The sequence below is a fragment of the Thunnus maccoyii genome, chromosome 21 (genome assembly GCF_910596095.1).
Source record: "Thunnus maccoyii chromosome 21, fThuMac1.1, whole genome shotgun sequence".
NCBI classification, from domain to species: Eukaryota; Metazoa; Chordata; class Actinopteri; order Scombriformes; family Scombridae; genus Thunnus; species Thunnus maccoyii.
Window position 1 is genome coordinate 11,347,546 of NC_056553.1, and position 26,322 is coordinate 11,373,867.

The 26,322-nt window shown below is 40.6% G+C and overlaps 2 protein-coding genes across 6 annotated transcripts; one reads left to right on the forward strand and one right to left on the reverse strand.

Moving 5' to 3' along the window:
• Positions 1-259: 259 nt before the first annotated feature.
• pcolce2b (procollagen C-endopeptidase enhancer 2b) lies at positions 260-11,725 on the forward strand. Of its 5 annotated transcripts, none has more exons than XR_006093291.1 (10): positions 1,420-1,676; positions 1,964-2,072; positions 2,422-2,677; positions 3,840-3,964; positions 4,256-4,392; positions 4,500-4,663; positions 5,645-5,728; positions 9,663-9,830; positions 9,947-10,043; positions 10,195-10,275. XR_006093291.1 is itself a non-coding variant. In XM_042400248.1 (10 exons), exons 1-9 carry the CDS (start codon positions 1,543-1,545, stop codon positions 10,347-10,349), a joined length of 1,308 nt encoding a protein of 435 aa, XP_042256182.1. In that variant the 5' UTR covers positions 1,420-1,542; the 3' UTR covers positions 10,350-10,382; positions 11,505-11,725. The 5 variants fall into 5 exon arrangements, 4 of the variants coding, with proteins under 4 accessions (XP_042256183.1, XP_042256182.1, XP_042256181.1 ...); XM_042400248.1 differs by lacking the exon at positions 9,947-10,043 and adding an exon at positions 11,505-11,725 and having other exon boundaries at positions 10,219-10,382; XM_042400249.1 differs by lacking the exons at positions 1,420-1,676; positions 9,947-10,043 and adding an exon at positions 260-404 and having other exon boundaries at positions 10,219-11,080.
• A 75-nt stretch (positions 11,726-11,800) lies between these two features.
• trpc1 (transient receptor potential cation channel, subfamily C, member 1) lies at positions 11,801-26,198 on the reverse strand. Its single transcript, XM_042400242.1, has 13 exons — positions 25,534-26,198; positions 24,521-24,675; positions 24,294-24,395; positions 23,976-24,178; positions 22,924-23,055; positions 22,516-22,711; positions 21,071-21,407; positions 18,917-19,056; positions 17,520-17,669; positions 13,500-13,684; positions 13,008-13,209; positions 12,465-12,659; positions 11,801-12,319 (listed from the first exon to the last, which is right to left on the reverse strand). Exons 1-13 carry the CDS (start codon positions 25,697-25,699, stop codon positions 12,092-12,094), a joined length of 2,391 nt encoding a protein of 796 aa, XP_042256176.1. The 5' UTR covers positions 25,700-26,198; the 3' UTR covers positions 11,801-12,091.
• Positions 26,199-26,322: the final 124 nt, after the last annotated feature.

Genomic DNA, 26,322 nt, shown 5'->3' on the forward strand with positions numbered 1-26,322 from the left:
TAAACTGTATATAGATGTATTTAACAATATTTGTTCTGTATGTATGCACATTAAGTATGTCTATGTACAGAGATCAGCACAGTGCAAATGGTCAATGCAGGAATACACAGTCACAACAGCTCACAAATGTTGCAGTTGTGTTTGCATATTGCTGTATCTCGCCCAGCAGATACTGAAGTTTTTTACTTAGTTATTTAATTAGCCATGTTTTCAAAGTCTTTTTGGGTGGTTATAATCTGTGGGTAATGTCTTGGCACAGCTGGCAGGTGGTTAAAAAAGTGCAGCTCAGTTTCCACGTCCTACTGTGTGCAGTGGGTTCACAGCAGTCTGTCTTCTCCGGGGAGTCAAGTCTGCCTGTACATGGACAAGGATTTCCTTAGTTTTGGATCGGTCACACTGATCAGGTAATCTGCCACTGAGTATTCTCCATTTAGGGCCAAATAGCATTCCAGTTTGCTCTGATTTTTTGGTTGATTCTTTCCAATCTGTCAAGTAGTTTTCTTTTTGTTTTCTTGTAATTTGGTTCTTAAATTCAAATTTGCTTTATTGGCATGAATGTCACAACAATTATATTGCCAAACATTAAGATTGGTATATATTAATTATATACAATATATCCTATGCATGTACATGTACGTGTGTGTGTGTGTGTGTGTGTGTGTGTGTGTGTGTGTGTGTGTGTGTGAATGCATGCGTGTGCTGTTTGTTTTCTCTTTAATGCTCATGTTTTTACATGCAAATTAACTACATCTGCCAATTTGAGATACAAGTTTTCATTGTGCATGAAAGCATCTATTCTATTATTTATTACATATTTCAGAGGCGATTAATAGCCTAATGACCAATTAGCCGCATATGTAGGTGTATCCAGTCATTTTTTCTCTCATTCCATTGATTTACGTGAAAAATACAGTAAATGTGCGCATTGAGTATAGTTGCTTGTACCATTTTAGTCCAGCAGATGGTGCCCTCGTTCTCTATCGCTGTTTCTCTCATCCTATAGTCCACCTCTCATACCTGTGCATGTTATTCTACCAACCTACAGCCCACGGCCTTTTCAAAAACCTCTTTTTAATGATGTCCCAGCTGGTGTAAAATGTGCATTCCTGGTGGAGAACAGGCCACAGTTGTCTTCTGTCACTTCACATCTGATCAATGTAGCATACACATTGCAAGCACTGAGTTGTGTGATGTACTTTTGCTATGTATCCACTCTCTTTCATATGTATGAAGCCTCTGGTCGATATTGAGTGGAATTCCAAATCATTCATGTATGAAGTAACGAGTCAAGTTTATTCATGCAACCCTCTTTCAGCTTCTCAGGCCAGCTGTCGTATATAGCCTAAATGCTAGACCTCACACCCTCCAGCGCGTCTTTAATCGTTTTTTTTTTTTTTTTTTTGGGAAAAAGCAGTAGCCTATGCTCCGTCCCTCCTACTACGCAGAACAAACGCTATATTCATCTGCTCCAGCTTGCAGTTGCTGAAACTCCCTGCAGGAACTCCTGGGTACTTTTCCCCACCGTCTGAGCTGCTGAACACAATGCCATTCATGCCACGGGGCGAAAACAGGCGAAGCGCCTGCTCCGTTAACCCAACAATGTGGAGAACATGCAGTATTTTTTGCGCATGGAGTCTACTGTTATTGACAGAGGTCTGTGCGCAGTCTCAGCGGAGGTACACCTTTATTTACATTATTTTAAAATTTATTTGAAAGCTTTATGAGCGAGCAAGGTGTCAGGATTCCCATGTAGACTGTGGGACTGTCAGTGGACTGGAGTTTATTTAGAGGAATATTCTGCAGCCTGGGCTGTTTTCAGTCAGGACATGGCGCATTGGCGAGGAATTAAATCGGTATTAAATCAACCGCAGGCTGTCGTTAATGTTTATACTAAGCTCAATGTTCTGACACATTATTATCATCAAATATTTGGAAAATATAAAACATTTTTTCCCCCTCCTAGACCAATCTTCACATGCGGCGGAAACATCACAGGGGAATCTGGAGTAATCGGGAGCCAGGGGTACCCAGGAGTTTACCCTCCAAATACTAAATGTGTGTGGAGAATCACAGTGAGTGCAACTTAATATTTTCATGGTTTGCTTACCTACCATAGTCCAGAATAATTATTATGATAAAACTAATAGTCTTTTTTTGTTTGTTAATTAAAACCACACCAAACAGCTGCACTATTTAATAGTATGATAGCCTATTAACCCCAAACCTCTTATGTCCTTCTAAAAATACTTACCACAGCCATCTTATGGCAGTTTTTGCTGACTGGCTTCATTACATTACTGTAGGCTATATTTAAACAGTCAAGCTGAGGGTAGGCTACAGCTGGAAAAAGTTGCATTCATAGCATGCATTCAGTAATAATAAGAAATTGACCCTTAATGCCATCTGTAAATTCCCACCCAGGTCCCTGAGGGAAAAGTGGTGGTCCTGTCATTCCGCTCTATTGACCTGGAGAGTGACAACCTTTGCCGCTATGACTATGTGGATGTTTACAGTGGTCATGTCAGTGGACAGAGACTCGGTCGCTTCTGTGGCACGTTCAAGCCAGGAGCCTTGGTTTCCACAGGCAACAAGATGCTCATGCAGATGGTATCTGATGCCAACACCGCTGGGAGTGGTTTCTTGGCTGTTTTCTCTGCTGCCCATCCACATGAGAGAGGTAGGCAAACATGGGAAGAGGAAGATGGGAGAATGGTCTTGGCATGCTTCCTTTTAGTCTTGCTGTCCCACACGTAGGTGCCAAGGTTGTGAGGGTAGCAGCTGTGTAGAGAATGTCTTGCCACTACCGAAGCATGTAATCCCTTCACCCCGTAAAGGAATCTGATACAGGTCTGGGAGTGTGTCTGTTTGGGCAGAGGTTCAAATTAATATGAGTTGCTTCCGAGAGGTCATTACATGGTATCAGAGAGAGAGAGAGAGAGAGAGGGAGAGGGAGAGAGAGAGAGGACATTATCCTTCCTTAAGTCTACTTCAGCTTTTGCTTAATACTGTGAATCACGTTCAAGGCATGCATGTTTTTCTTCTTCTCAGTAAAAATCAGTGACCATTGGGGGTTTTCAGTTGTCCAAGACAAGACTATGAGTTTGGACAAAAAGAGAGGAACATCTCAACACTTCTCACAGTGTGATGTGGAATTTCTCACTGAGAATTTCTTGGAGCGCTTCAGTTGAACGCTCAGGTCAGAAGTAGCTATCACTTTAGAGTTGACCGAGCCTTTTCCTCTCTGCAGGATTACAAAGTCTTGTCTACTGTTTTTAAGGAATTTTAATGGCTGGTTCACTGTTCCCAAAGAACTCAAGGCTGTAATGGACAATGCCTATTAACCAGCCTGCCTGGATCTTACACAATGGATGGTAGCGGACTGACTGTTGTCATACTGTCCCTGAGTGTTGTCAAAACTGCTCAGCACCAAAACTCCTCTATTTTTGTCATTGTGCTAAATTGTACAGTACACGTCATGTTGGAAAGGAAATCAATCTAAGTGTATGTTTTGGAGAAAAAAGCAGAGAGATTTCAGGGTTTAAAAGGCCAAACGGCTTTATTGAACTGATGTTTCTCAGATTCTTCTCAGATCTTTTTTTAAACTGCTCACCATACAGAACTAATGAGTGCCTTACTGTACATTTTAGGGTGCTCATAATAAAGTAGACAAGTGGTTAATTACAGGATGATATAATGTACACAACATTCCCACCTTTCAAAAGAGGGTGAATCAGGTCTGGATCATTTCCTTCATGGAACAGGAATTATATTTTGCTGATTGATTGTGCAATCATAGTCCTGATGACAATCTGTGGTTAACTTTAGTTATTACCCAACAGGGGACCAGTACTGTGGAGGCAGATTAGACAAGCCCTCTGGGTCTTTCAAAACACCCAACTGGCCTGAGAAGGACTACCCAGCTGGCGTCACCTGCTCCTGGCACATAGTGGCACCAAAGAACCAGGTCAGACTGTTCAAAATGATTTTATCTTATTTTTCTTATTATGAAGTTGAATATGTAAAGTTCTTATGGGAAATGACTCTTAAATGAATAAAGACTTGTGGAAAATGGCCTAGCAGCTAATCATTAAACATGTATAAAAAGTTACCTAAAATATCTTCTTAAAACAGCTCAATGCCTAACGGGTGTGGAACAAGACTACATCATCCCACAAATGATAGGGTATCCTTTGATCAGCCTTCCCAGACTATTACACGCTTGTGCTTGATGAAAGAGTCCTGTCTTCTGCTGCAGATTATTGAAGTGAAGTTCGAGAAGTTTGATGTGGAAAGAGATAACTACTGCCGCTATGACCACGTCTCCATATTCAACGGGGCGGAAATCAACGACGCCAAGAGGATTGGAAAATACTGCGGAGACAGCCCCCCAGCGTAGGTGATTCTGTCATGCAGGAGATTTTATTTTTTCACTAAAATATCCATCCTATGACTTCCTCTCAGTTTCACCCTAAGTCTATTTTCCTGTGTTTCCTTTGCAGGCCAGTCTTCTCTGACGGAAACCAGCTCCTAATCCAGTTCCTGTCAGATCTCAGTCTAACCGCAGACGGCTTCATTGGACACTACAAGTTCAGACCCAAGAAATTTCCCACCACCACAATACCACCCACCACTACCACTCAGCCAGCCACCACCAGGCCCATACGTAGGTAGCAGCTTTTATCCAATCAAAACCATCTCCATCCAACATCCATCTAACATCTGTATTTGTTGATGTAGCTATGAGACACACTGGCTTTGGACCTCTGGATTTTTTTATGTCACATGTGGAGTTTATTTATCTGTATTTTACACGAGGGAGATCTGGAACCTGCCTCTGATAGCATATTTGGACAAGAAAAGAAATAAGTGAAATCTTTTGCTTGTGTCATAGTCCAATGAGGCGGCCATTAACTCCTTCAAGAGTCGTCCGTATACTGTTTATGGTTAAGAATTCTGACTCTGAGCTGCTTTACAGTATATGTGGCTACTCTGTTTAAATCAAATAGGTAAGAGTGGTCAGTTATACCAAAAAAGTCATGCCTAAGAATAGATCTTCTCAATTCACTGTACAAACAGTGACTAGAACACACAGTACTTAAAGATGCAGCCAACAACAGCACATGTTCAAACACAGCATATGCTATAACTGGTGTGTTTTGCTCACATTAGTCTTGTGTAAACTGTACATAACACAAATTCATATACGACGTGGGTGTGCGTCCGCAATCGCAGCTCATTTTCATACTCAAACTCACATTCCCACATACACACTGTTTTTTTTTCCCCTTAGTCAAGCCAGGTTGTTTTGGCACCTCCCTGCCATGATGTCATACTGTGACAACACTTTCTTGTTGGCTTATCTTCTCTGACTTTTCCCTCTTTCAGTAAAAATAATATTTAGAGTCTTGGTTATTTCCTTTATGGACTCTTTACTATCTCTAACTCTAAAAACATGTTATCTAGTCACATTATGTCACACTGTACATTGTCTGTGTGTGAGGTTGACAGCCATTCATTGTAGAGAGACTGTAAATTCTAAATGAACCACAGTAGAAACAGATGCAACCATAACTTACTTGCTTGCATCACTGGCAGGCAAAACTACAGATATTGATTTTTTGTGTGTGTGTGTGTGTGTCCGCAGCCCTGAAGTACTCTGTAGCCCTGTGCCAGCAGAAATGCAAAAGACGGGGAACAATTGAGAGCAATTACTGCTCCAGCAATTTTGGTAAGAACATTAATGCTTATTGCAATGTATTTAAACCACATTAACTACAGTCACTGATATAACAGTTTTGTTTGTGTTATCAACTTATCTCTTGTTACATACATACTAATCCCAAACCTAAACAGTAGTCAAGTCAAGTCAAGTTTATTTATAAAGCACATTTTATATGACAGGTTTAGACTCAATGTAAGATACTCAAGATAAGAAGGTATTACATATATAAAAACTTAAGAGGGTATTACAATTAAAAGGAAATAAGATAAGAAGGTATAATTATTATTATTAAAAAGTGAATAATAATGATAATAATACTGATTCAAAAATGAAGGTTTTAGCCATTAAACACATACTTTAATCCTAACTAAAAGGTCGCGAAAAAAGATATGTTTTTAGTCCGCTTTTAAAAGAAGACACTGTTGTAGCAGACCTTAGTTCATGATTCACTGATTTAGAATTTATTCTTGGTATAATGAGGAGAACTTTGCTTGATGATCTGTCTGGTGTGTACTCAGTGAGCATGTCAACAACGTAGGAAGGAGCTAAGACATTCATGGATTTCAAAACACTAAGAAGTATTTCAAAATCAATTCTTTGTTTTACTGGGAGACAGTGAAGAGAAAATAAAATAGAAGTGATGTGTTCAAACCTTTTGGTTTTAGTTAATACTCTGGCTGCAGCATTCTGAATGAGCTGGAGTTTATTTAACATCTGTTTTGTCAGTCCAGCAAAAAATGCATTGCAGTAATCTAGTCTATTGGAAATAACCGCATGAACCAACTTTTCAGAGTCTGACTGTGACAGGAAGCATCTTACTTTAGATATATTTCTTAGATGATAAAAGGCATTCTTGGAGACAGTAGATATGTGCTTTTGGAAGTTAAGATCAGCATCCAAAATCACACCCAACTTTTTGGCATGCTCACAAGGTTTTACCGACAGGAGAGTTAAAAAAGAATGCATCTGGGGCCTCAAAGTCTTGGGACCTACTGAAAGAATCTCTGTTTTGTCCTCATTTAACTGTAAAAAAAATTTTGGCTATTCAATATTTGATATTATGCAGCGGATGAGATCATTCATTGGGCTAAGGTTGTGCTATCAGTGTAGGAGTGATATGAAATATTGTATTGCTGAATGATGGACCCAAGTGGGAGCATATACAAATTAAACAGCAGTGGACCAAGAATTGACCCTTGAGGGACTCCATATGGAATGACAACTTCAACTGATTCAAAGTTACCAATAGAAACAGAAAAAAACGCTTCCAGTAAGATAGGAAGAAAACCTATTAAGAACTGTGCCTCTAAGGCCTAAACAGTGTTTTAGGTGCTGAAGAAGAATTATATGGTCAACAGTGTTGAAAGCTGCACTGAGGTCAGGAAGTACAAGAATAGTGACTTCATGGTTGTCTGAGCTAATTTTAAGATCATTAACAACTCTGTCCAGGGCAGTTTCTGTACTGAGGTTAACTCTAAAACCAGAATGGTAAAAACAAATTGTTAGATGACAGAGAGTAGGGAGGATTGTGGATGTAGGGAAGATTCCAGAGAGTGGGGAGGCGTTTACAGTCTCAAGGACATCATCTACCAAACAGCTGAGAATTTTTTTTTTTGGAAATTCTTTATTAGGAATAACCTCTTGAGATGTACCATCTCGTTTTCGAGGGGGTCCTAAACAATTTAGTAGGCAATGGGTCAAGAATACATGTTGCAGGACTAACCTATTGCACCACTTCTTTTAGTTCACTACATTGAATAAAAGCAAAGTTGGACAGAGTGTAGTCAACATGGCACTGAGTTAAGACTGTGGAAGAAGAGAGGCAACACCCACTAGCAGAGGAAGCCACAATATTATTCTTAATATTGGAAATTTAAAGCATTTAAAGTGCAAGGCAAATTCATTACATTTCTCTGAAGAGTGGAGCTCAGCAGGTATTTGTCTTGGAGGATTAACCATGTTACCAATTGCACAGAAACACAGATACAGTACAGATACTCCTGAGATTTACGTCAGCAGAGACCACATTTGCATCGACAGCCAAGTCTCCCCAGCAAGCTTTTAACAGCCCTGATGGTGTCGTTATCTTTGCGCCGTAGAGTTTTCACAGCGCATCTCAAAGACTTCCTTGATAGCCTGTCAGGAAGTGAAACGTATACAGTAGGACACCGTTGCCTCCAATGTAAACACACACAAATACACTCAGCCTCTGACTGTGGGTAAACTGTTGATAAATGAACGTGTTGATTCAGGCTTAGCCTCAGTTTGCTACTCTCCCGCTCTCTGATGTTTTCTTCTCGGAGATGTTTACCACATGTGTTAGATTGGCATTTCAAAGGGGTTCAGTTGGATTTGCATCAGGAACTGAGGAAAAGGCGAGCGATGTGGTGGTGCATGCGGAAAAAGTAGCCTGTGTGATGTGGTGGAGGAGTCGGCACTCGATATGTTACATCACATTTTAATGAGGTGGCGAGACAGACTGAAAACAGTTTGTCTCATCAACACTTAAAGTCAAAACAGTTGCTATCGTTTAATCTAGCGGTGTGATATATGCACATTGAATTGTCAGAACCAGCTCACTGGTTTGTGTAACAGTAGCACCAGATAGTCAACATTACTGAAGCAGGCTAGTCTTCTGGCTAGCCTCATCCCTGTCAGGAAATGAAACAAGCAGTATGTGAAGTCCAGACATATTGGTACCATCAGTGTAAAGAATCCTGTTCATGCTGAACGAGACGTGATTCCCTCTCACTCTGCTGTCACTGCTAAATGTCAAGTCTCTTCCATGCTCAGTGAGTCATAACAACAAAACTCTGTGTTATTTTACTAAGAGAGCCCAGGTCAGACTAAACAGGAAATGGCAGAAACTTCACTCAGCACATTTGTTACATTTTTGAGCAGTAGCAGGAAGAAAAAGAAAATAACTGGGAGATACAGTAGCAACTGTATGATTTGTCACAGTTTCAATTTCTGGATGTTCCTCGGAATTTTTAATCTCCTGTCTTGTACAAAAATAGTTTTCTCAATGAAAGCACTGAGCTGCTATCTGTTTTCTCTCTATATTAAACTGTATTGCATTTATTTCTGAGCGACCTTTGCTCCACTGACTCACAAGCAAAACATTTTAGCTGTCTGCTGCACAATAATGATATCACACATTTAACTTGGCCTCGTCACCGACAGGGCCACATCCTGGAATCGATTATCTTTTGAAAGTCTTAAAATTACAGCAAACGATATCCTTGATGTTGTGTATTCTGAGTATTTGAGAAGGAGCTATTAGCTAGTAGATGGATAAGGAAGCCATAAAAAGGTCATAAGGCGAGTGTTGAAAGCCTGGAAGGAAATGTTGAGAGGCTATGCTGTTAATCCAGGGTGACATCTTTACGAACAAGCTGCACTTTAAAGAGAAGGAACTGAAATGCTGTTGTCACATATTGTTCACATAAAAAAGCCCTTCAACACAACTGATTCCCTGTTAAATTCACTATTCTAACTTTGTTCTTTTCTCTGCTGTTGAAACATTATTTTCTTTTTATGCACAGTATATTGGTGCTACATTTTCCCTTTTCCTTTAGTCTGCAGCGTGATAAATTGAACTGCCAAATTAAAATGTTTTTTAATTGTCAGTCTGATATGAGTCAGACACGTCTTCTTTCATTCTGGTGGTTTTCCAAAGTCTCATTATGCTTGCTGTTGTCACTGTGCTTAAAGCTTTGGTTTGTGTTCCGGCCAGAAGCAGCTCTTGCCAAGTTAGTTAATGATCTTGTGCTAGTTTATGAAAATTAAAACTGACTTCTCTGGATCCCTGTCAGCGAGGAAGTGTGTTAATTGGAAGGACACATCGATTCTTATTATGTGATAGATTTTTACAGTGGAATAGTCTTCTGTATGTTTGGTTATCTGTATCATGACATTTGTGTGTGCGTGTGTATAACAGTGATAACTGGGACTGTCATTACCGCGGTGATGAGAGGAGGAAGTATGTATGCCACTGTCTCTATCATCAACGTGTATAAGGAAGGAAGTCTGGCCATCCAGCAGGCAGGAAAGACCATGAGCACCAAGATCATTATCCTGTGCAAGAAGTGCCCATTTATCAGAAGAGGTGAGTGCTAGTGGAATGAATTTGGCTCAATGTTTTTAAGAATATGCTACTTTGTGATGTATGAAATCGCTGTTACAGAAAATTGCATTCTCTAAACGATGATAATCATTATGCAGTTCCTGGTTGACTGTTTTGAATAACCTATGGCTCTGAGTTTGCCTCCTGTGCTGTGCCGTCATGCTCAGTTGATAGAGCTCGCCCCCAAAATGTGAGGTGAGCGGCAGAACTCAAAGTCCAAACAGTCAATGAAAGATTAAATATGTTTATATGTATGCATATAAACATATGGTATACAGACCTGCCGCGTCGAGATTCTGATATTTGGTCTCCCTGAATGTCTCTGCCGTTCCGCCACTGCATTCAGGCTCTTTCTGTGTGACCTCACCAGGCTTGAACTACATCTTCATGGGCCAGGTGGACGAGGAGGGCCGGGGGAAAATCGCCCCTCACCATTTCGTCATGGCGTTTAAGACGAAGAACCAGAAGGGACTCAACGTCCTGAAAAACAAGCGTTGCTGAGTTCCAGTAGCACTGAGGATCTCCACTGGACTGGTGTGCCTGAGGCTCAGCTGTGGATGGAAACAATTAAGCAAAAAAAAAAAAAAAAAAAACGAAAACAAACACAATCTCCATCTCAACAACACAAACACAAGTCACGAAACAGAATGGGGATGTTGAGCTGCCAGAGAAAAACACAGAATCTACATGATTGATTAAATTAAGGGCAACTGAGATTTTTTTGGCTTTGTTAAGTTTGCTGCATAAAAAATAAGAAAATATCAAATTCCTTCATTGTTGAGAGATTGCATGTTTCTGGAATTCATGAGAAGACATGAAGTGCTTCCACTCTGTCTTCTATTAAGAGACCAGTTAGTTAAATGTTCCGCAACCACATATTAATCAGCAATAAAGTTAGCTGAAATTTCCATCACTAGTCTCAGCTCATTCTCACTCTGCCTGCTCACATTCCTGTCATGCCCCTAGCAGGGAATTAAATTGTAGCCAGAGAGTAACAGGAGCTCAGAATAGGGAGCTTGGCAATTCATAGAGACGTGTTTCATAAGTCATTAATCAAATTGTTTCAAACTTTCAGTATGCATCTATTTCAAATTCTTCCATATTCTGCCTTTCAATGATGTCTTCCTTTGAGGCTGTAGAGCGCAATATGAATAAAGATTGGATTAAATATTATTTAGTATGTATTAAACAAAGCTATTTGCCTGGCAGGATAGTCTTAAATTTCTAAAAAGTCTCATAGGGGATTTATCACAGCTGATCTTTTTAGTTTTAATGATGGGGTTTAAGATCTGCCATTTATTTTCTATGTTCGATTTTAATGTGCAGGACTTAGAAGTTTTTAATGTGGTGATAAAAAGTGCAATATTTAATATATACATAATTCTTTTAAAAAGATATTTTTATGTGAAACAAATGAGGACCTTCTTAGCTAAAGCTTTTTTTTTCTTTAGTTTGTTTATGGATGCAAAGCACCGCCATCACTATACATTACTGAGTCACTGTCATTATTTTTAGGGGCAGAGGTATGAAATGAAAAATGGAAAGTATTTTCATATGAAAAAGTCTGTGAATATTATTTATATTTTATTGTTTTCATCTGCCCAAATAAAACTCCTTTAACATTTTCCTTTTGTTTGTGTGTCTTTGTACTTGCAGAACTTTCGGCTGGAAAACAAAATAATGCCAAATAATATTTGAAGTGCTCTACTGAGAGCAGTCAGGTCAGCTATGCTCTACTAAGCATGAAAATGGATCAGGTGTGTGTAATGTGACTCTCACGTGGACTGGACCGCTGGGCAGTTGGCTCAACAGTCGACTGTGTTCTCCCTTTCGGACGCATGTGGCCAAAGATCAGTTTTCAAGGAAGAGAAACCAGCAAGTAACTGCAAATCTCAAAGGCAGCATGTGTATTCAGCAAAATCAGCTCTTTATGCCATTAAAGTCCCACAGGGTCAAATTTTTCCATAAATCTTTATTCATCTTTCTATTGAAAACAATGGCTTTCTTTATTTACAAAAAGGTTGAATAGCTGAATAATACATAGGGGGCCTGAGTCTGGAGGCTTTGGTGGAGAATATATATTTTTCTAGTTAAGTTCCAGGTTTAAAAGTTGCCTCTGTGACTCAAAGAGCAGAGTTTTTATTTCCACATGCTCGGGTCACACAGCATCCCAGATAAAACGAGAAGCAGAGGTTTTGTCAAAAGGGAAAGGGGAAAGGGAGAGAATATCTAGTTCTGTTTTTTTAGCTCCTTGGGTAGAACATGGCGTATTTGGAGGTCCGGAAGCCCAGCAGGTCCCTCATCTCATTGCGAAACTTTGAGAGGTCTTGGCGCAGGTCGTTGAGGTTTTCCACTGTGGCCTGGTCTGTGCTCTGCATCTTCTGTCGCGTAGAGGTCAAGTAACGGTGAACCAAGCAACACATGATCTTCTGGTAGTTCTCATCACGCTTCTGCTTCAGGTTCTTCCACTCCTGGATGGAGAATACGGTGAAGGTTTGTTCAAGAGTAGCGGAAAAGATTGAATTCAACCTTCCAGAAAATTTCAAGTATGCACTGGCAACTGCCTTCTTACTACAATTTAAGGTTTTGACAGTTGTGAAAAAATGTTTCTCTCACCTTGAGGCTGTTCTGTCTCTTCACCCTGCCCTTCGAGGTGTGTGAACAGATCCACTTGCTCATGCTGGTTACCAAGTAGCAGACAGTCTTCGGGGAGGGGAGGATATTGAGAGGTGGCGGCAAGGTGCACTTGTCATCAAAGTAGCTCAACCACAGTTTGGCTCGAGCAAACTTCCACTCCTTATCCTCATGATTCTGCAGAATACCAAAAGGTAACAGAAATATTTAGGTGAAAGAATGGGGGAATCTTAAAAATGCAAAATATATTGTTGTGGAAATACTTGAGGAGACAGATTTTTCTGGAAGATGAGTTGTTTTACTTAGCATAATCAAGATCAAATGGTTGTTCAAAGGAAGAAGAAAAATATGCAGTTGGGGTTCCAAAGACAAAAACAAGATGACATCTGTGTAGCATTACAGAATTCGAGAAAAATCAAACCTTAAAAGTAAATGAAAAGATTTACAACTTCAGTTCCAAGTTGAACTGAAATTACCCGTGACCGCTTTTTGGAAACTCTGTGCCAAAAAGTTGTTTACACTTACAGCAATTTGTCTGAAGCTTTTATGGAGCATGGCCACCAGCAGCTTGGTCAGGACAATAACCACCACAATATTGTAGGTGCCTATGATCATGGCACCCACAAAAGAGCGCAGCTCCTCTGTGTAGGTGATGCGGGTGACGAAGAGCGCAACATGTGCCAGCGAGAAGATGTACCAGAATAGGGCGTAGCAGGTCCCCATAAACCTGTGAGAAGGAAGAAGCTGGTAGATGTCATTGTGTGTGTGTGTGTGTGTGTTTGAACAGCATGTCTGTCAAATGCATCTCACATTCTAACCGGAAATGCATAAATTACTGACATTTAATTTTATAGTTAAATCATAAATCTGAAAAAAATCTGTAATGTCTATACCAGCTGTGTTTATACAACATGCTTATACAGCATTATATATACATATAATCTCTGACATCTCTCAAAATGCATTCATCACTGTCATCGTCACTGTCCAAAACGACAGACTGAAGTTGGTCCGTACGTGTGAAATGCGTCATTGCTCTGTTGCTGGCAGAAGATGCCCTCGCAGTCCTTGGGTGGATTCTTGTCTGGGTCTTTATGGTCCTTTCCGTAGAGCTGGGTTAGTCCAATGGTGAAGGAGAATAACACGAGCAGGAAGAGGCCCAGAAACTTTCCAAACTCCTGCAGCATCTGACCCATGGAGATCTGTTGGGAAGCATTAGTCTGTTAATCTCTCGCAGCTTGATCTGATCTAATCCTGTAGACATGAGTCATTCTTCAAAATTTCTACGAGCAATCATTTTCAATTGCTACAATTCAGTATTTTTAAGCAGAATAATCAACATTTTTGTTTATTTAGGAGGAATTTGTTACATTTTGGGTTTCTTTCCTGGACCTTTACACTAGTATATAACGTCTAATTCATTAAAACTTAACCAAGGTCGCTACTTGAATGTCATGTTTTGGTTCCCTTTCAACACTTATACTATGTAAGCAACCTTTCTAACCACTTGTCGCTAGTTTTTTCCGCACATGTTCTTATTTAGCAGTGCCTTCCTTAGGCGAGTGGGAAAAGTGACTTATTCTGGCAGATGGAGTGCTCTTACCCTACCTGAGGGAAGACAGACAAACATGGGAGAAGCCAGAGAGAGGGATCGAAGACAGAGAGAGTGTTCTCAGTGCAATGGACAACCAACTATTTATAGTCCTGAGTGGCTTATCTGTTTACTAGGACCTAGAGATGCTCAAACAAGGTCAGAACACACTCGCTCTTGCAAAAAACAAACACACACACACAGTTTCCAGTGTGAGGGATGACCACTCTCCCTGTACCTCAAGGTGAATGTGTTTGCACAGAAACCCAGGCTGCTTGTTTGAGGAGAAGGGCTAGTCTATTAGCGTGATTCATTCTCTTGTCATGTCTAAATCCCCCCAGTGTATTCCTCCGCCACTTTGTACACGTCTTGTACACGATTTAGGAGCTGAGGGTGTTCCCTGCTTGCCCAGCGTGACAGGTATAGCCTAACATAGTTACTGTACAAACAGAGCAGGAATGCAGCAGGTCAGCAGCTCTTAACCTTGACTGGAAGGGAGGGGGGGGGACTGATGCATTTGGGGGTACACATACACACACACACACATCCACATACTTTCTACAGTAATATCTGCCTGCATAATAAACCCTTTTGGCTGTTAGAATACAAGAAATTACGTCCTAACAGGAAATGATACAAGTTGTGTGTCAATGGATGTCTACCGTACTTCCGATGTTCCAAGGTAACCATTTTATATCATTTTAATTATTCAAATGCATTCCAATGGTCAGAATCGGTCAGTTTTAAGTGTGCTCTATGAACAAACTGACTTGGCTTCCGATGAATTTTAACAAAGAGAAAGTAAAAAAGAAAAATCTTAATATTTTTTGTTTTCCAAAATGTTCCTGGAGCTGTCTCACCACCGCAATTAGTTTTAATTTTTGCCAGCTGTGAGCATCTCCTACGTTTCCTTTGCGCAATGCACTTTGTGACAACGACATCCACCAACAATAAAGCACATTTAGCATACAAATTGTCAAAGTATATTTAATTTTGTCACTTTCAGAGTGAAAACACACCAGAGCACATACTCAGAACCTGGTTAGAATTTGTATGTAGTTCGGAATTGTAGGATAACCTCCCTCTTTTTTTCTCATACAAGTTTCCTCGTGTGCCATCCATTATGGTAGATTAATACCGTCCATGAGGTTAAGTCTGGGCCATGAGTGAGCTCATAGTGTGTACCACTGGTAATAGTAGATCTACACATACACACACACACACACACACACACACACACACACTTTCAGTCACTCTTTCCAACCTTAGTAGGGGGTGCTACCCGCAAAAAGTATGAGCTGGTCTCTTCAGGAAGGATGGAATCAGAGAAATTTTCATTACTGCAGCCCACATAGTACTGACTCACTGTCTATGTGTGTGTGCGTGTGTTTGTATGACTTGCGCACTCACATATCACGACAGTGTGGAAATGTGTTGGCACGTGTGCATGAGGAGGGAGGTGTGTCTGCCATGTGAATGTAAGGGTGGCCATGAACACACAGCCACATCTATTTTCAAAGCTAATAATTTTTCCATCCTGCCAAGCCAGACAGTGATGTCACAGAGTGAGTGAGTGAGTGAGTGAGAGCGAGGTCGGATAGAAAAAAAAAAAGAGAGAGAGAGGGAGGGAGGGAGAGAGATGGAGGAGATTGTAGCTGAAAAGCGCTCGTTAACAGTCTACAGGGTAGTCTTGGTGTTTTATAAGTCAACCACAGAAAGTTCCTTGACTTAATGACAGGAAGGCATCCCTACAAAATAGGCTGACCTAACTGCATACCTGAAGACTTCTTTATGTAATAAAAGTCACACAGTGGGGAAAAATGAAATTCTTAAACACTGCCAGCACAAACTCAGATGTTGGCTTGTCTTACAGAATCGCTCTGCCAGCTGGCTGGACGATACACAATATCATGATGCGATAAAAAGGGACACCTATGACACTGAGATTGTCGAGGAGCCTGAATAGAAAATATGCAAACCAGATTTTTGGCTTGTCTGAGGAAGTGGAAAAAAACGACATAACGAGGCACACAAACATACACTGAAGTTTAGCCATTAAGGTTGTGACTGTCAAACTGAAATGAACGTGTGACTGTCCTTGTTCTGTAGAAAGAGATGAAACCTATGAAGCTTTTTTGATCTGACTTCTGCAGCCTGACTTGGTCCACCTAAGAGAATTTTTAAATTGGTAACAGTTGTATTACAGAAATGGCCCCGATAATATATAGTAACTAATTATGAAAAGTATTAACCAAGCTGGCAACAAATAAATGTTGTGTTGTGAATGAGTAAGGTATCAAATTAGATGTGAAAAACAGTATAGGTAGAACAATGCACTATTATAGTCCAAAAAATACTAATAAAAAGGGAGACACATTGTCATACGAGGCCCTCTAAGGGACTACGAAAACCACAAAAAATTACCGTTACTGCCAGATTAAATGTTTGCTTCTCACAAATTGAATTAATTTTGTGTTGTGTAAGAGGCATAAATTACACAAATTCAACTTTAGTTGTATTTGTGTGATTTATGAATATTGCTCGTATTATAGCTATTGTTAAAAAAGTCACCTCAGGACAAACAGAAAAAAGACACATTTTGCTACTGATGCCCAAGCATCTTTCAACACTAAACTACAAATCAACTTAGCTTTGAAAAGATTTCAAAAACAGTATTTTTCAGCCTTCAGAGGACGACAAAATGTCTCAATTTAAGATAAAATTGGTCCAAAACACTTTATTCCCATGCAGCCAAGTTTGCTGTTAAGATGGCTACAGTTCAACCTTGCTGTATGTGCCAGATTGTGATAGAAATCAATTTTAGGATCCAGTGAAAAATGTGAGCGCGGGCAAACAAAGTCAGCTCCTCCAGCTTTAAATAAGCAGCCTCTAAATTGAAGTTAGTTTGACATATCAATTTTGTGTAAACCGAAGGCTCTCATTCACGTAAATGATAGAAATGATGATATCGGTGTGGCGATGCATATGGCAACTAAGCTGCTGAGCTTTATGACGTTGTGTTCAGTTTAATATGAGCGTATTATTACAACAGAACACATTCATCTACTGCCTTGGTTCACCGTGCTTATGCTTAATGCTTATGATGATGGTTATGATACTGCTCGGCACAGCTGGTGTGATGTTTAGCGTTGGCTTGTCCTTGAGTGTTCACACTTCACTGAGAGAGGAAGAGAGTGGGTGGCATTTGTGTGTGTGTGTGTGTGTGTGGTGGGGTATAGAGAAAATAGAAAGGGAAGCAGTTAGATAAGCATTGCATAAGAATTTGGGCTGTTTTCTAATCCAAAGTGCCTCATCTCAAACTCCCACTGTTTGTTGCATGTCTGGCCCCACTAGGAATAAAACTCTGAAGATAAACTCTGAAAATGTCGGCGTTGAGCTACATAATCACAACTACTTTAGTGTACGTGTGCTCGCTGTCTTCCTACCTGTAATGGGCCCAGTATGGAGCTGGTGGTGTACATGAAGAAGAGTCGCAGGTAACTGAGAACATTGGCGAAGGCAAACAGGCCCTCAGCCACCAGGATGGGATGGAAGGCGTCCCAGTTCTTCCTCTCAGTGTCCGCCACATTCTTGAACTGCAGAACAAGCAAACACATTTAGAAACACTTGACTGTACTGAGTCTACAGTGATACTAGTCTACTTACTAAGCGTGTTTTGTGGCCTTTTTATCAGTAGAACTACTCAAAAATACGATGATATACTCAGGTTTTTTGCTCGATGCTGCATTCACATCACATGGGATGGATTCCCATGTTTATGTCTCGCACATTCACATTATTAGACATCTCAAGATAGTTGCACAATTACAGAGTTGATCTTGTGAAGGTTACAAATACTGTGCATTGAAAATATAACACTATAATACACTATAGATTTGGGTTTAATTCTGCTTCTGCATCGTTTTCAGGCAATGCTGTATTATTAAGCACCAAGTCCAATATATTGGAACTTTCAGACAAATCTGAGTTTCCCAGTTTGAAGGCACAGGAAATCAGATCACTTACTGTTTTCCTCTTTGACAAGTAGTTACCCCAATTCTGTTCTGGTTATATGATCTCTATATTTAAATGTATAACCACAATCCTGTTGTTATATTAACCTTACTACCTGTGTATGTGTGGGTGCTTGTGTGTGTGTACTTTTACATGCAAAGTCATGTTTTTTAACTAAAAGTATACAGAGACACAGACGTTGAAGTTGATATTGATGTGAATGTCAGAAAGTCAGAGAGAAACTGCTGATTGCCAGAACTCTGATATGACATGATCATGACATAATTACAGTGAAATGCTGCAGCTGAGTATGTTTCTTGGAAATTAAGCTACTGTATCAGTGAAATGGTGATACAGATTGCACAATCATAATCAAATGGGAAAAAACCTTTTTAATGAGGCCTGAACAGAAAAAACGACACAACAAAGAAAATACAGATCTGTTTAACAATTTCAAAGTATGAAAAATTCTGAAAAGTGTAACATAAAACTATTTTTTCAATTAACTGATGTGGAAAATGCATAAAATATTCAAATAATTTAAACTAAATATGGTGCTTTTTAATGTTATTAGATAACTCATACAGGTATTTGTCATATAGGAATTTGTCAGTGATGCAAAGAGCAGTTACAGACTGCCTCCTCTGCATATTCATTGTACTGAATGATGAATGATTGGTTTTTCCCAGAAAAAGGACACAGAGTGAAATGCATTAACTTTATGAATCCAGCTTTTTGCAATCTTTCAACTTCTCAAGCCAGCAGTACAAAAGTACAAGTAGCTATCTATCCTCTAAATCTAAAGTGAGTGAGTACAGTGTGTGGGTACCTTGCTATGAGCAACTATCTTGAGTGCAAAGGTGGCTAGGTAAAGAGAATTCATCACGAAGCTCAGCTGGTTCCTCGACTCTTCCAGAAAGTCTTCCAGCCCCTCATACCACAGACGCTTCACGTCCGACCACACCATCCCTACAGGAGAGCAGGAATTCACCGTCACCACATATACATATACACGCGCACCACTGGAAAAAAGGCATTTTGCTGTCAACCCCAACATTTTTAAAACTGCTTCCAGATTCAGCCATAAGTCATCTCACAGAAGGGGCCCTGGGGACACGGTAATGTACGAGACACAGAAATTAGAGACTGATGCAGTGAGTATGTGTCATCTTTGGGATTTAGAGTAGTGTGTGGAATTTAATAAAGATGGGTGTCTGTCTTTTTTATGTCCAAGTGGGATTTCATCAAATGTACAACAGTGGTAATGAAATTAAAACTAAAAGCTTGAGTTCAACTGCAAGACAAGGCACAGTGATGCATAATAACATTGGAGTGAACCTGATGGTTTCCATGGTTTCAGCTAAAAGTAAACAGAGCAGTGACACACTGGATGCACAGACATCCCACCAGGAAGTGTTTCACAGATGAAATGTTTCCATCTCTGAGTAACAATTTGTTTTGTCTGGTTATTGGAAACATGAGTTTTACTACGGAAAGATTGAATTTGAGTGCAAATGCAGAAATCAAAGTACACACGACCGCAGTAAGTGAGAGGTACACACTCACATGTATGTACCCCTGGGCACAGACACACTGACAGTCTCACAGCATCTGATTACCCCATTAACGTGAGGGATCTGGCTCAAGGGAATAGCAGGATGGAGAGAACAGGAGTAAGATGTGGGGGAAGGGGATGGAGGGTTAGCGTGGGAGAAAGAGACAACAAATGAAAGAATAAGGAATGAAAAGCTGTCTGACTTGTGAGTGCAGTCTATAGACATACAGCACATGTATGAACTTAAAAAGCTCCAATTCACATCAACACATGCACAAGGTTGTCTGAGGAGGATGATCATTAGTGATTTTATTCTAGCTATTTCACTCATCTTTGTTTTTTTGTCGATTCTGCAGGGATCCCAGAGTGGGAAATCTGCACCACTGCATCACATCTTGCAGTAAATCTATTTTGCGATGAGGCAGCCTTGAAGAAACAAACTGCTGAAGTTGTTAAAATTGATCTTTGATGTTGCTCTTTTTCATTACTTAAGGAATCTTTCCCCCTCTAGTGGGCTATCTTGGCCCATGGAACGGCGCATTACACTCCTGCCTAATGACTCTAATACTGATCTCACTCCCACAATACAGAATAAATTGCAAATTACCCCACAACCATCTTCATAACATAGAATAATAGAAGTCAATTACTTCTACATCCTTTTATAACCTGTCAGGTGCACTTATTGGGATGATTTATCAAGCGGAAACCTAGACCAATGAGCTGTGGTTGCGATGCTTTCTGTCTGGTGGAGAAGTGTAGGATGCTGCAACCAGAGAGACAAATATCTCTGCTGAGAAGGCAGGGCCATTAAAGCGATTGAATGATCATGCTAATGGTTTCTTGGCAGAAGCGGAAGGTCGAGAGGCCCTTCCGCAGAAAGACAGACAGAGTCAGTTTCTCTCTTGTCACTATCTAGCCTCATCTGAAAATATACAGCTTGTACATCTGTTTGTCTTTGCGCAAATACATGTTTGCATGCATGCGTGTTTGTGTGTGTGTGTGTGAGTCACAGGGGAGAAAGGAGAAGCTTCAGTTTCTTTCTGTAAAGCTCAATTAGAAGCAGAACTGTCAGATTTAATCCAGTCAAGCCAGGCTTTCTGTCATTTGGTATAGAAACAGCTGTTTGTCATGTTCTGCCTGATAGGATTATGGATACAGGATACTGGACTTTAGCCAGCCCATAACAGGAATTTCTCATTTTCACTCCACTACGCAATGTTATTCTATTAAATTCTGGTTTATTATTGGATTCCTATCCTATTTTAGTTATGTTGTGTCCATTAGGAGATGAATAATTATTCAGTTACAGAAATATGGCCTCTAAGCTATGAAATATATACCATAATAACAACATGCAGTACATGACACTCCTCCAAACACATAACATACATACATTAGTATGTGATTTACTGCATGAAAGCTGACCTATGATCCAGAGGATGAGCAAGTAATCGATCATCTCCAGCGCGGGGCCCATGGTGTTTTTCTTGCCTTCGTTGTAGACCAGCGAGTACAGGTTAAGCAGCAGCAGGAAGGTAAAGTAAGAGGCGCTGTGTATGATGAACTTGACAAAGGGTGTGTGGATGATCTGGCCCACACGGGAGCGTGGCACCAGCAGGTAGCAGACAGAAAGCAGCGGCCAAAGCATCGCTACGCTCAGCACCGTGCCCATCTTTAGACAGGTGTGTTTGCGCCGATAGCTGGCCGTCTCTCCGAACCAGACGGTGTTGAGGAACTGCTGACAGTTGGACTGAGCCACAAACTGTAGAAGGACAAATGGAAAATATCAACAGGGGGAAGATGAATTAGCATTTTCAAGACACATCAGTTGAAACTGACCTTCATGAACTCAAAGGAATAGTTTGAAATTCTGGAAAATAAACTTATTGGCTTTTTTACTGAGAGTTTGATAAGAAGATTGATACCCCACTCTCAGGTCTGTACAATAAATATGAAGCTGCAGCCACTTAACGGTTAGCTTGCGTTAGCTCAAAGTCTAACTTTAGGCAGGTAAGCAAATAAGTGTATTTCCCAAAATGCCCAACTATTCCTTTAATAATCTCTGCTAGTGCTATTTTCCTGGTTTTAGCTCTTTTAAAGGTATCCACATAAACGCTTGCTGGGAACGGTATTTTGCATGTTTTAGACTGGATTTAGAAATTTCTGACACCCATTGTTTCCTACATGTGTATGTTTCTTATTAATTACTGTTCAATTTATGTTGCTCATGTACACAGAGAAAGAATAAGTTGCATAAATAGTACAGCACTACAGAAATAGAAGTACTGCTGTTGTGGAGTACAATTGTATTATTAAGGTTTCAATGGGGAGGCTATTAGCAAGAGTTACTTTTATGGTGTCTTATATAGATTGACTACTGTATTAATAGCTGATTTAAGTGACTCAGCTATAATGTATCAACATTCTCTCAGAAATAAAAATCCCACCACAAACATTTGCTGTTATCCAAAAAATAAATCAGACTCAGGAATAAGTGAGTAGTATTCAGATGCACAGAGGAACCGTATCAGAGTTACTTCTCCAGTGGGAAACAATGGTATGCTACAACGTCTACCGTGATATATGAGTCAGACTTTTTACACTGAACCATCCCGGCTGTAAATTGCCCTTCAAACTTCCAGCTTCCCTTTGCCTTTGACTGCCGTAGCCTGGAGGAGCTTCATCCTGTCAAACTAATATTTCCTAAAGACCGACTTCAGGAGCAGATGTTAAGTCTGACATCAAGTATAGTAAATTAAAGCTGATCAGGTAATATATCAAAAGTTATATCCTCAACCCACTTATATGAGTTGGTATTGATGCTGCCAAAAAACAATCACTGTGACAGCTGCAGACTTTGCCTGTCTGACCTCTTTTTGGTTGTACTTGATGGCAAGTTTCAGTCGGCTGAGATTCATGCGCTCCTCCAGTAAACCTCTCTTGTCAACGGGATCCTCGCTGGATGTATGGTTGAGAATAACCTCTAGCTCTCGAGAGTTTCGAGCCTGAGCCAGCAGGTCCTTGGCAAACATCTTACACTGCTTTGCCAGCTCCTCATAGTCATTCCTGGGGTACGGAAATGAGATGCAATCAGACAACAGGAAAGATTAGGAATCTTATCTGTCCCAGACTATAAAGAGGGAAGGTTTACAATATATATGTGTGTATGTGAGTATGTTTGTGTGCATGTGACAAGTATCTCTATGTATGCCTGAGTTGTCACGTTCAAAGAAATTAGAAAAACATGCTCTGACATGAGCAGTTCATAGCCATCATACCTGAACTCCACCTCAACCAGGCTAAGCTCCTTGAGATCTGCACTCAGCTCGAAGGCCCTGAGTATTGGATCTTCTTCGGTCAGCATGATCAGAGAAGGGCTGGCCAGGCAGCGGTAGATGTCCAGGCGGAACCTGACCCACAAAGGAGTTTGGAGATAGAGTGAGGCGATGGGGATGATGAGAAGAAACGGACGATGAAAAGTGATGCAAGAGAGAGATTAGCAAAAGGGAAATGGAGAAACAAACATTCAGCCTTCTAACAGTTTGACCTCTATGTTGTTTGCCAGCCAAACTGTAGACTGATTCATTTAGTATACTGTGTGGGAAGCTACACTGCCCCTCAGAGAGAATAAGATTGCCTAGCAGAGGAGATCAGCAGAGTAATCTGATCAAAAATCTAAGATACTTGTTATACCGATAATCGCAAAAATCACAACTTCTCAGAGGAAACACTGATGCTTCCTCTTAAATTAGAGGCTAACATTTTACATTTCAGCCTAAAACCACTTATTTTAGAAAAAAAAGAATAAGCCAATATAGCAAATGAAGTACTGGCTCTCTATTTCTAGATAAGTAGAGCTTGGCAAAAACAGAGAACATTTGGAGTCCTCTGAGGGATCAAGAGAGTGCTGTACACACTTATGGTACTGTAAAAAACTAAAAAAAAACTACATAAGAGCATTTTACAAAAGGTAATGCATGTGCTAGTAAATCATTTCTGTCCATGTGCTTAAGGTGACATTGTCAAGCTGATGCTATCATCAAAACAGCGTGCCGCAGTGTTTCACAAGAACCTTTCCTGTATACTTTACTTGAAAGTATAATCATAGCTGCTTTTAAGCTTCAACATACCAGAGAAGATACCAAAAACAATCATCACATAAAATAACACAGGTGTCATCTAGAAGACAAAAGTGATGTTGACCATGCCAAGGTAATTGAATGGAAAATGGTCTTCTGGTTTAGCTCAATGGGAGCTTAATGCTGGGGAAAGACAATAACATTTATACGATCACATTTTCTGAATTCTAGATCACAGGGGAAGCCTGTACCTGGAGTGTCGTAAGCTGTCCTTCTTGTTTTTAGCATTGCAGAGTGTGCACTCGCAGCCTACAGCGTGGGGCCGGGGCAGCGAGATGTCCTGTTTCAGCAGCATTGTAAGGATCTCGTAGTTGTTTCTGTGGGCTGCCAGGATGACCGGAGCTACGTCCATGGTGGTGGAATACTCTGGATTCTGGATTCGCTGCATCAGTTTCTGAAAAAGATGGGAGGATAATGATAAAAACTGAAGTTAACATTGAAAACAGCCTGTGCTTCTCTGCGTCAACAGTGTTTATTTCTTTAAAGAGCACTTGTGAGAGGAGACTAACAGCAATTGAGGGCTTGGAAGATCGCCTGGGCCTGTGATTGAGGAGGATGTCCACAGCTCCAACCACCTCCGAGTCTATGGCCACCAACAAGGCATCTGTCGCCTACACAGAAACAAACGCCTCATTTTAGAAGATGCGAAAACCAAACATACAGCAGCAGTAAACTTGAAAAAGTGGTGTTTTCTGCATATATTGTTTCGCCCTAAGTGTGTGTGTGTGTTCACTACCTGGCAGCCATGCTCCAGGAGAAGCTGCAGGATGTCTAGATTCTCGTTCTCGATGGCGATGGTGACAGCGTCCCGGCCGAGAACATCTACAGAGTTGATGTTGAGCTCACCGTGACGGTTCTCCTCGAGCAGCTTCTTCACCATGTAGTAGTCACCTGAGAACCCAGGCCAAAACAAAGCAGCACATTGTGAATGAAATTCACTTTAGGGAATTCTTGCGAAATCAGGTCTATAAAAGAGGTCAAGAATTATCTGCGGATGACGCCAAAGAGCCACAAACAGCCATAGTCATGAGACAAACACTCCCGTGGAGTAGGTTCAGCTCCAGCAGTCCTCTTAACATCAGTCGTGTTAAGAATAACATCTCCCTCAAAGGACAATTCCTGTTGCTGAGCCATGTTTAGAGAGGCTTTATATGGTCATAGTGGCAGTTACTGGACTAGCTGCACACCTAAAACAACCTCCGCCTGTGCAATGTTCTTAAGTTATCAATGAAACACTCCCATCTGACTAAGATGAGAATGCCCATGCCTCTTTGTTATTTTACACTTGGTGTAGAATCTCTCCTTCTGGTTTGCAAGTACTTCCCTGTGAAAAGTCAGCAGATCTCAGAGAGGAACTTTCAGAAGAGCAGACGTTCAACTAAATATATCTAAATCCCCTGTGGGCAAATTTCCACAGTAGCCAACATGTTGGCAGCTGTGAGAGGTATTTACCGGAATAAATGTGGTATGACTGCACAGTTTGCTTGCTGCAATGACCCTGCTGGAAATCTATCAAGCTGTTAGTCACAGTGTGTTTTACCTGTACATGTAAGTCTGCCAGAATCAGACATAATGTTTCAGGAATGTCTTTAATGATCATTATTTTAATACAGCAATCACCTGCCTAATCACCTGCTTCCCTTGATTCCAATAATTATCTCTCCTGTGTCTTTAAACACATCAGATAAAAAGTCATAAATGTATGGATTTACCTTTTAAAGAACAAGAAGAGGACAAACAGTAACAAACCTTTCTCGCATGCCAACAAGAAGAGTTTCTCATCCAGCGTAGTTTCCTCTTTCACCTCTCTCACGTCTTTCAAGGCCAGAAATTTATCCGGAGAGGAAGCGTCTGTGCCCTGGTACAGAGCTGCCATTACGACGGAGAGCGAGTACGGCCAAACACTGATGTGCATCCCACTAGAAACCGGCGACCATTACACAAGAAAGCCCGTCATATGGGATGACATTGGAGGAATCCTTTTTTTATTGTTTTTGTTGTTGTTGTTGTCTGTCGCAGCGAAGTAGAGGCTTAAAACGTCGTCATGAGACTAAACCAATGTCACTAAATGTTGTTATTGCTGTCGCATCTTTGCTGCGTTCGTTTGCGCGGCTCTGCTGTCTGCAAAATTACCTTTTTTTATCAGTTTTTTCCCCGCTCTAAATCACTTCAAAGTTCAGGTTAGTGGAGATAAGTGGCGACTGCAATCCGACAAAATGAGACGGTCATCTCTCTCGGCGTGTTTACATGCACCATCTTCTCGCATCGCAGGCTCCTGGGGATCCTTTTGGTCCTGATGCTGCTGACGAGGCTCCTACTGCGCATGTTTCCTCCTCCACCTGCTTGTTCATTTCGCAGGCGCAAAGCCTCTGTGCTACATGATTACGTAACAGTGCTATTCAGTGCAGCTTTGTACTGACAAGTGTATTCTGGTAGAGCATTCTTCATAGTGCCAAATATCCATTTTTACAGATACATGCAAGTTAAATAGAATTGATGTAAACTATCTATTACATTATATGTTTGGTCACTAGATAT

Coding starts and splice junctions, on each gene's coding strand:
- pcolce2b (XM_042400248.1), top strand. CDS start 1,543: ATGCCATTCATGCCACGGGGCGAAAACAGGCGAAGCGCCTGCTCCGTT. Junction 4,393..4,499: donor TGCGGAGACAGCCCCCCAGC/GTAGGTGATTCT, acceptor TTTCCTTTGCAG/GCCAGTCTTCTCTGACGGAA. Junction 9,831..10,218: donor GTGCCCATTTATCAGAAGAG/GTGAGTGCTAGT, acceptor TGACCTCACCAG/GCTTGAACTACATCTTCATG.
- trpc1 (XM_042400242.1), bottom strand. CDS start 25,699: ATGCACATCAGTGTTTGGCCGTACTCGCTCTCCGTCGTAATGGCAGCT. Junction 21,408..22,515: donor TCAAGTACAACCAAAAAGAG/GTCAGACAGGCA, acceptor GTCCTTCTACAG/TTTGTGGCTCAGTCCAACTG. Junction 19,057..21,070: donor GCTCATCCTCTGGATCATAG/GTCAGCTTTCAT, acceptor GCTCTCCTGTAG/GGATGGTGTGGTCGGACGTG.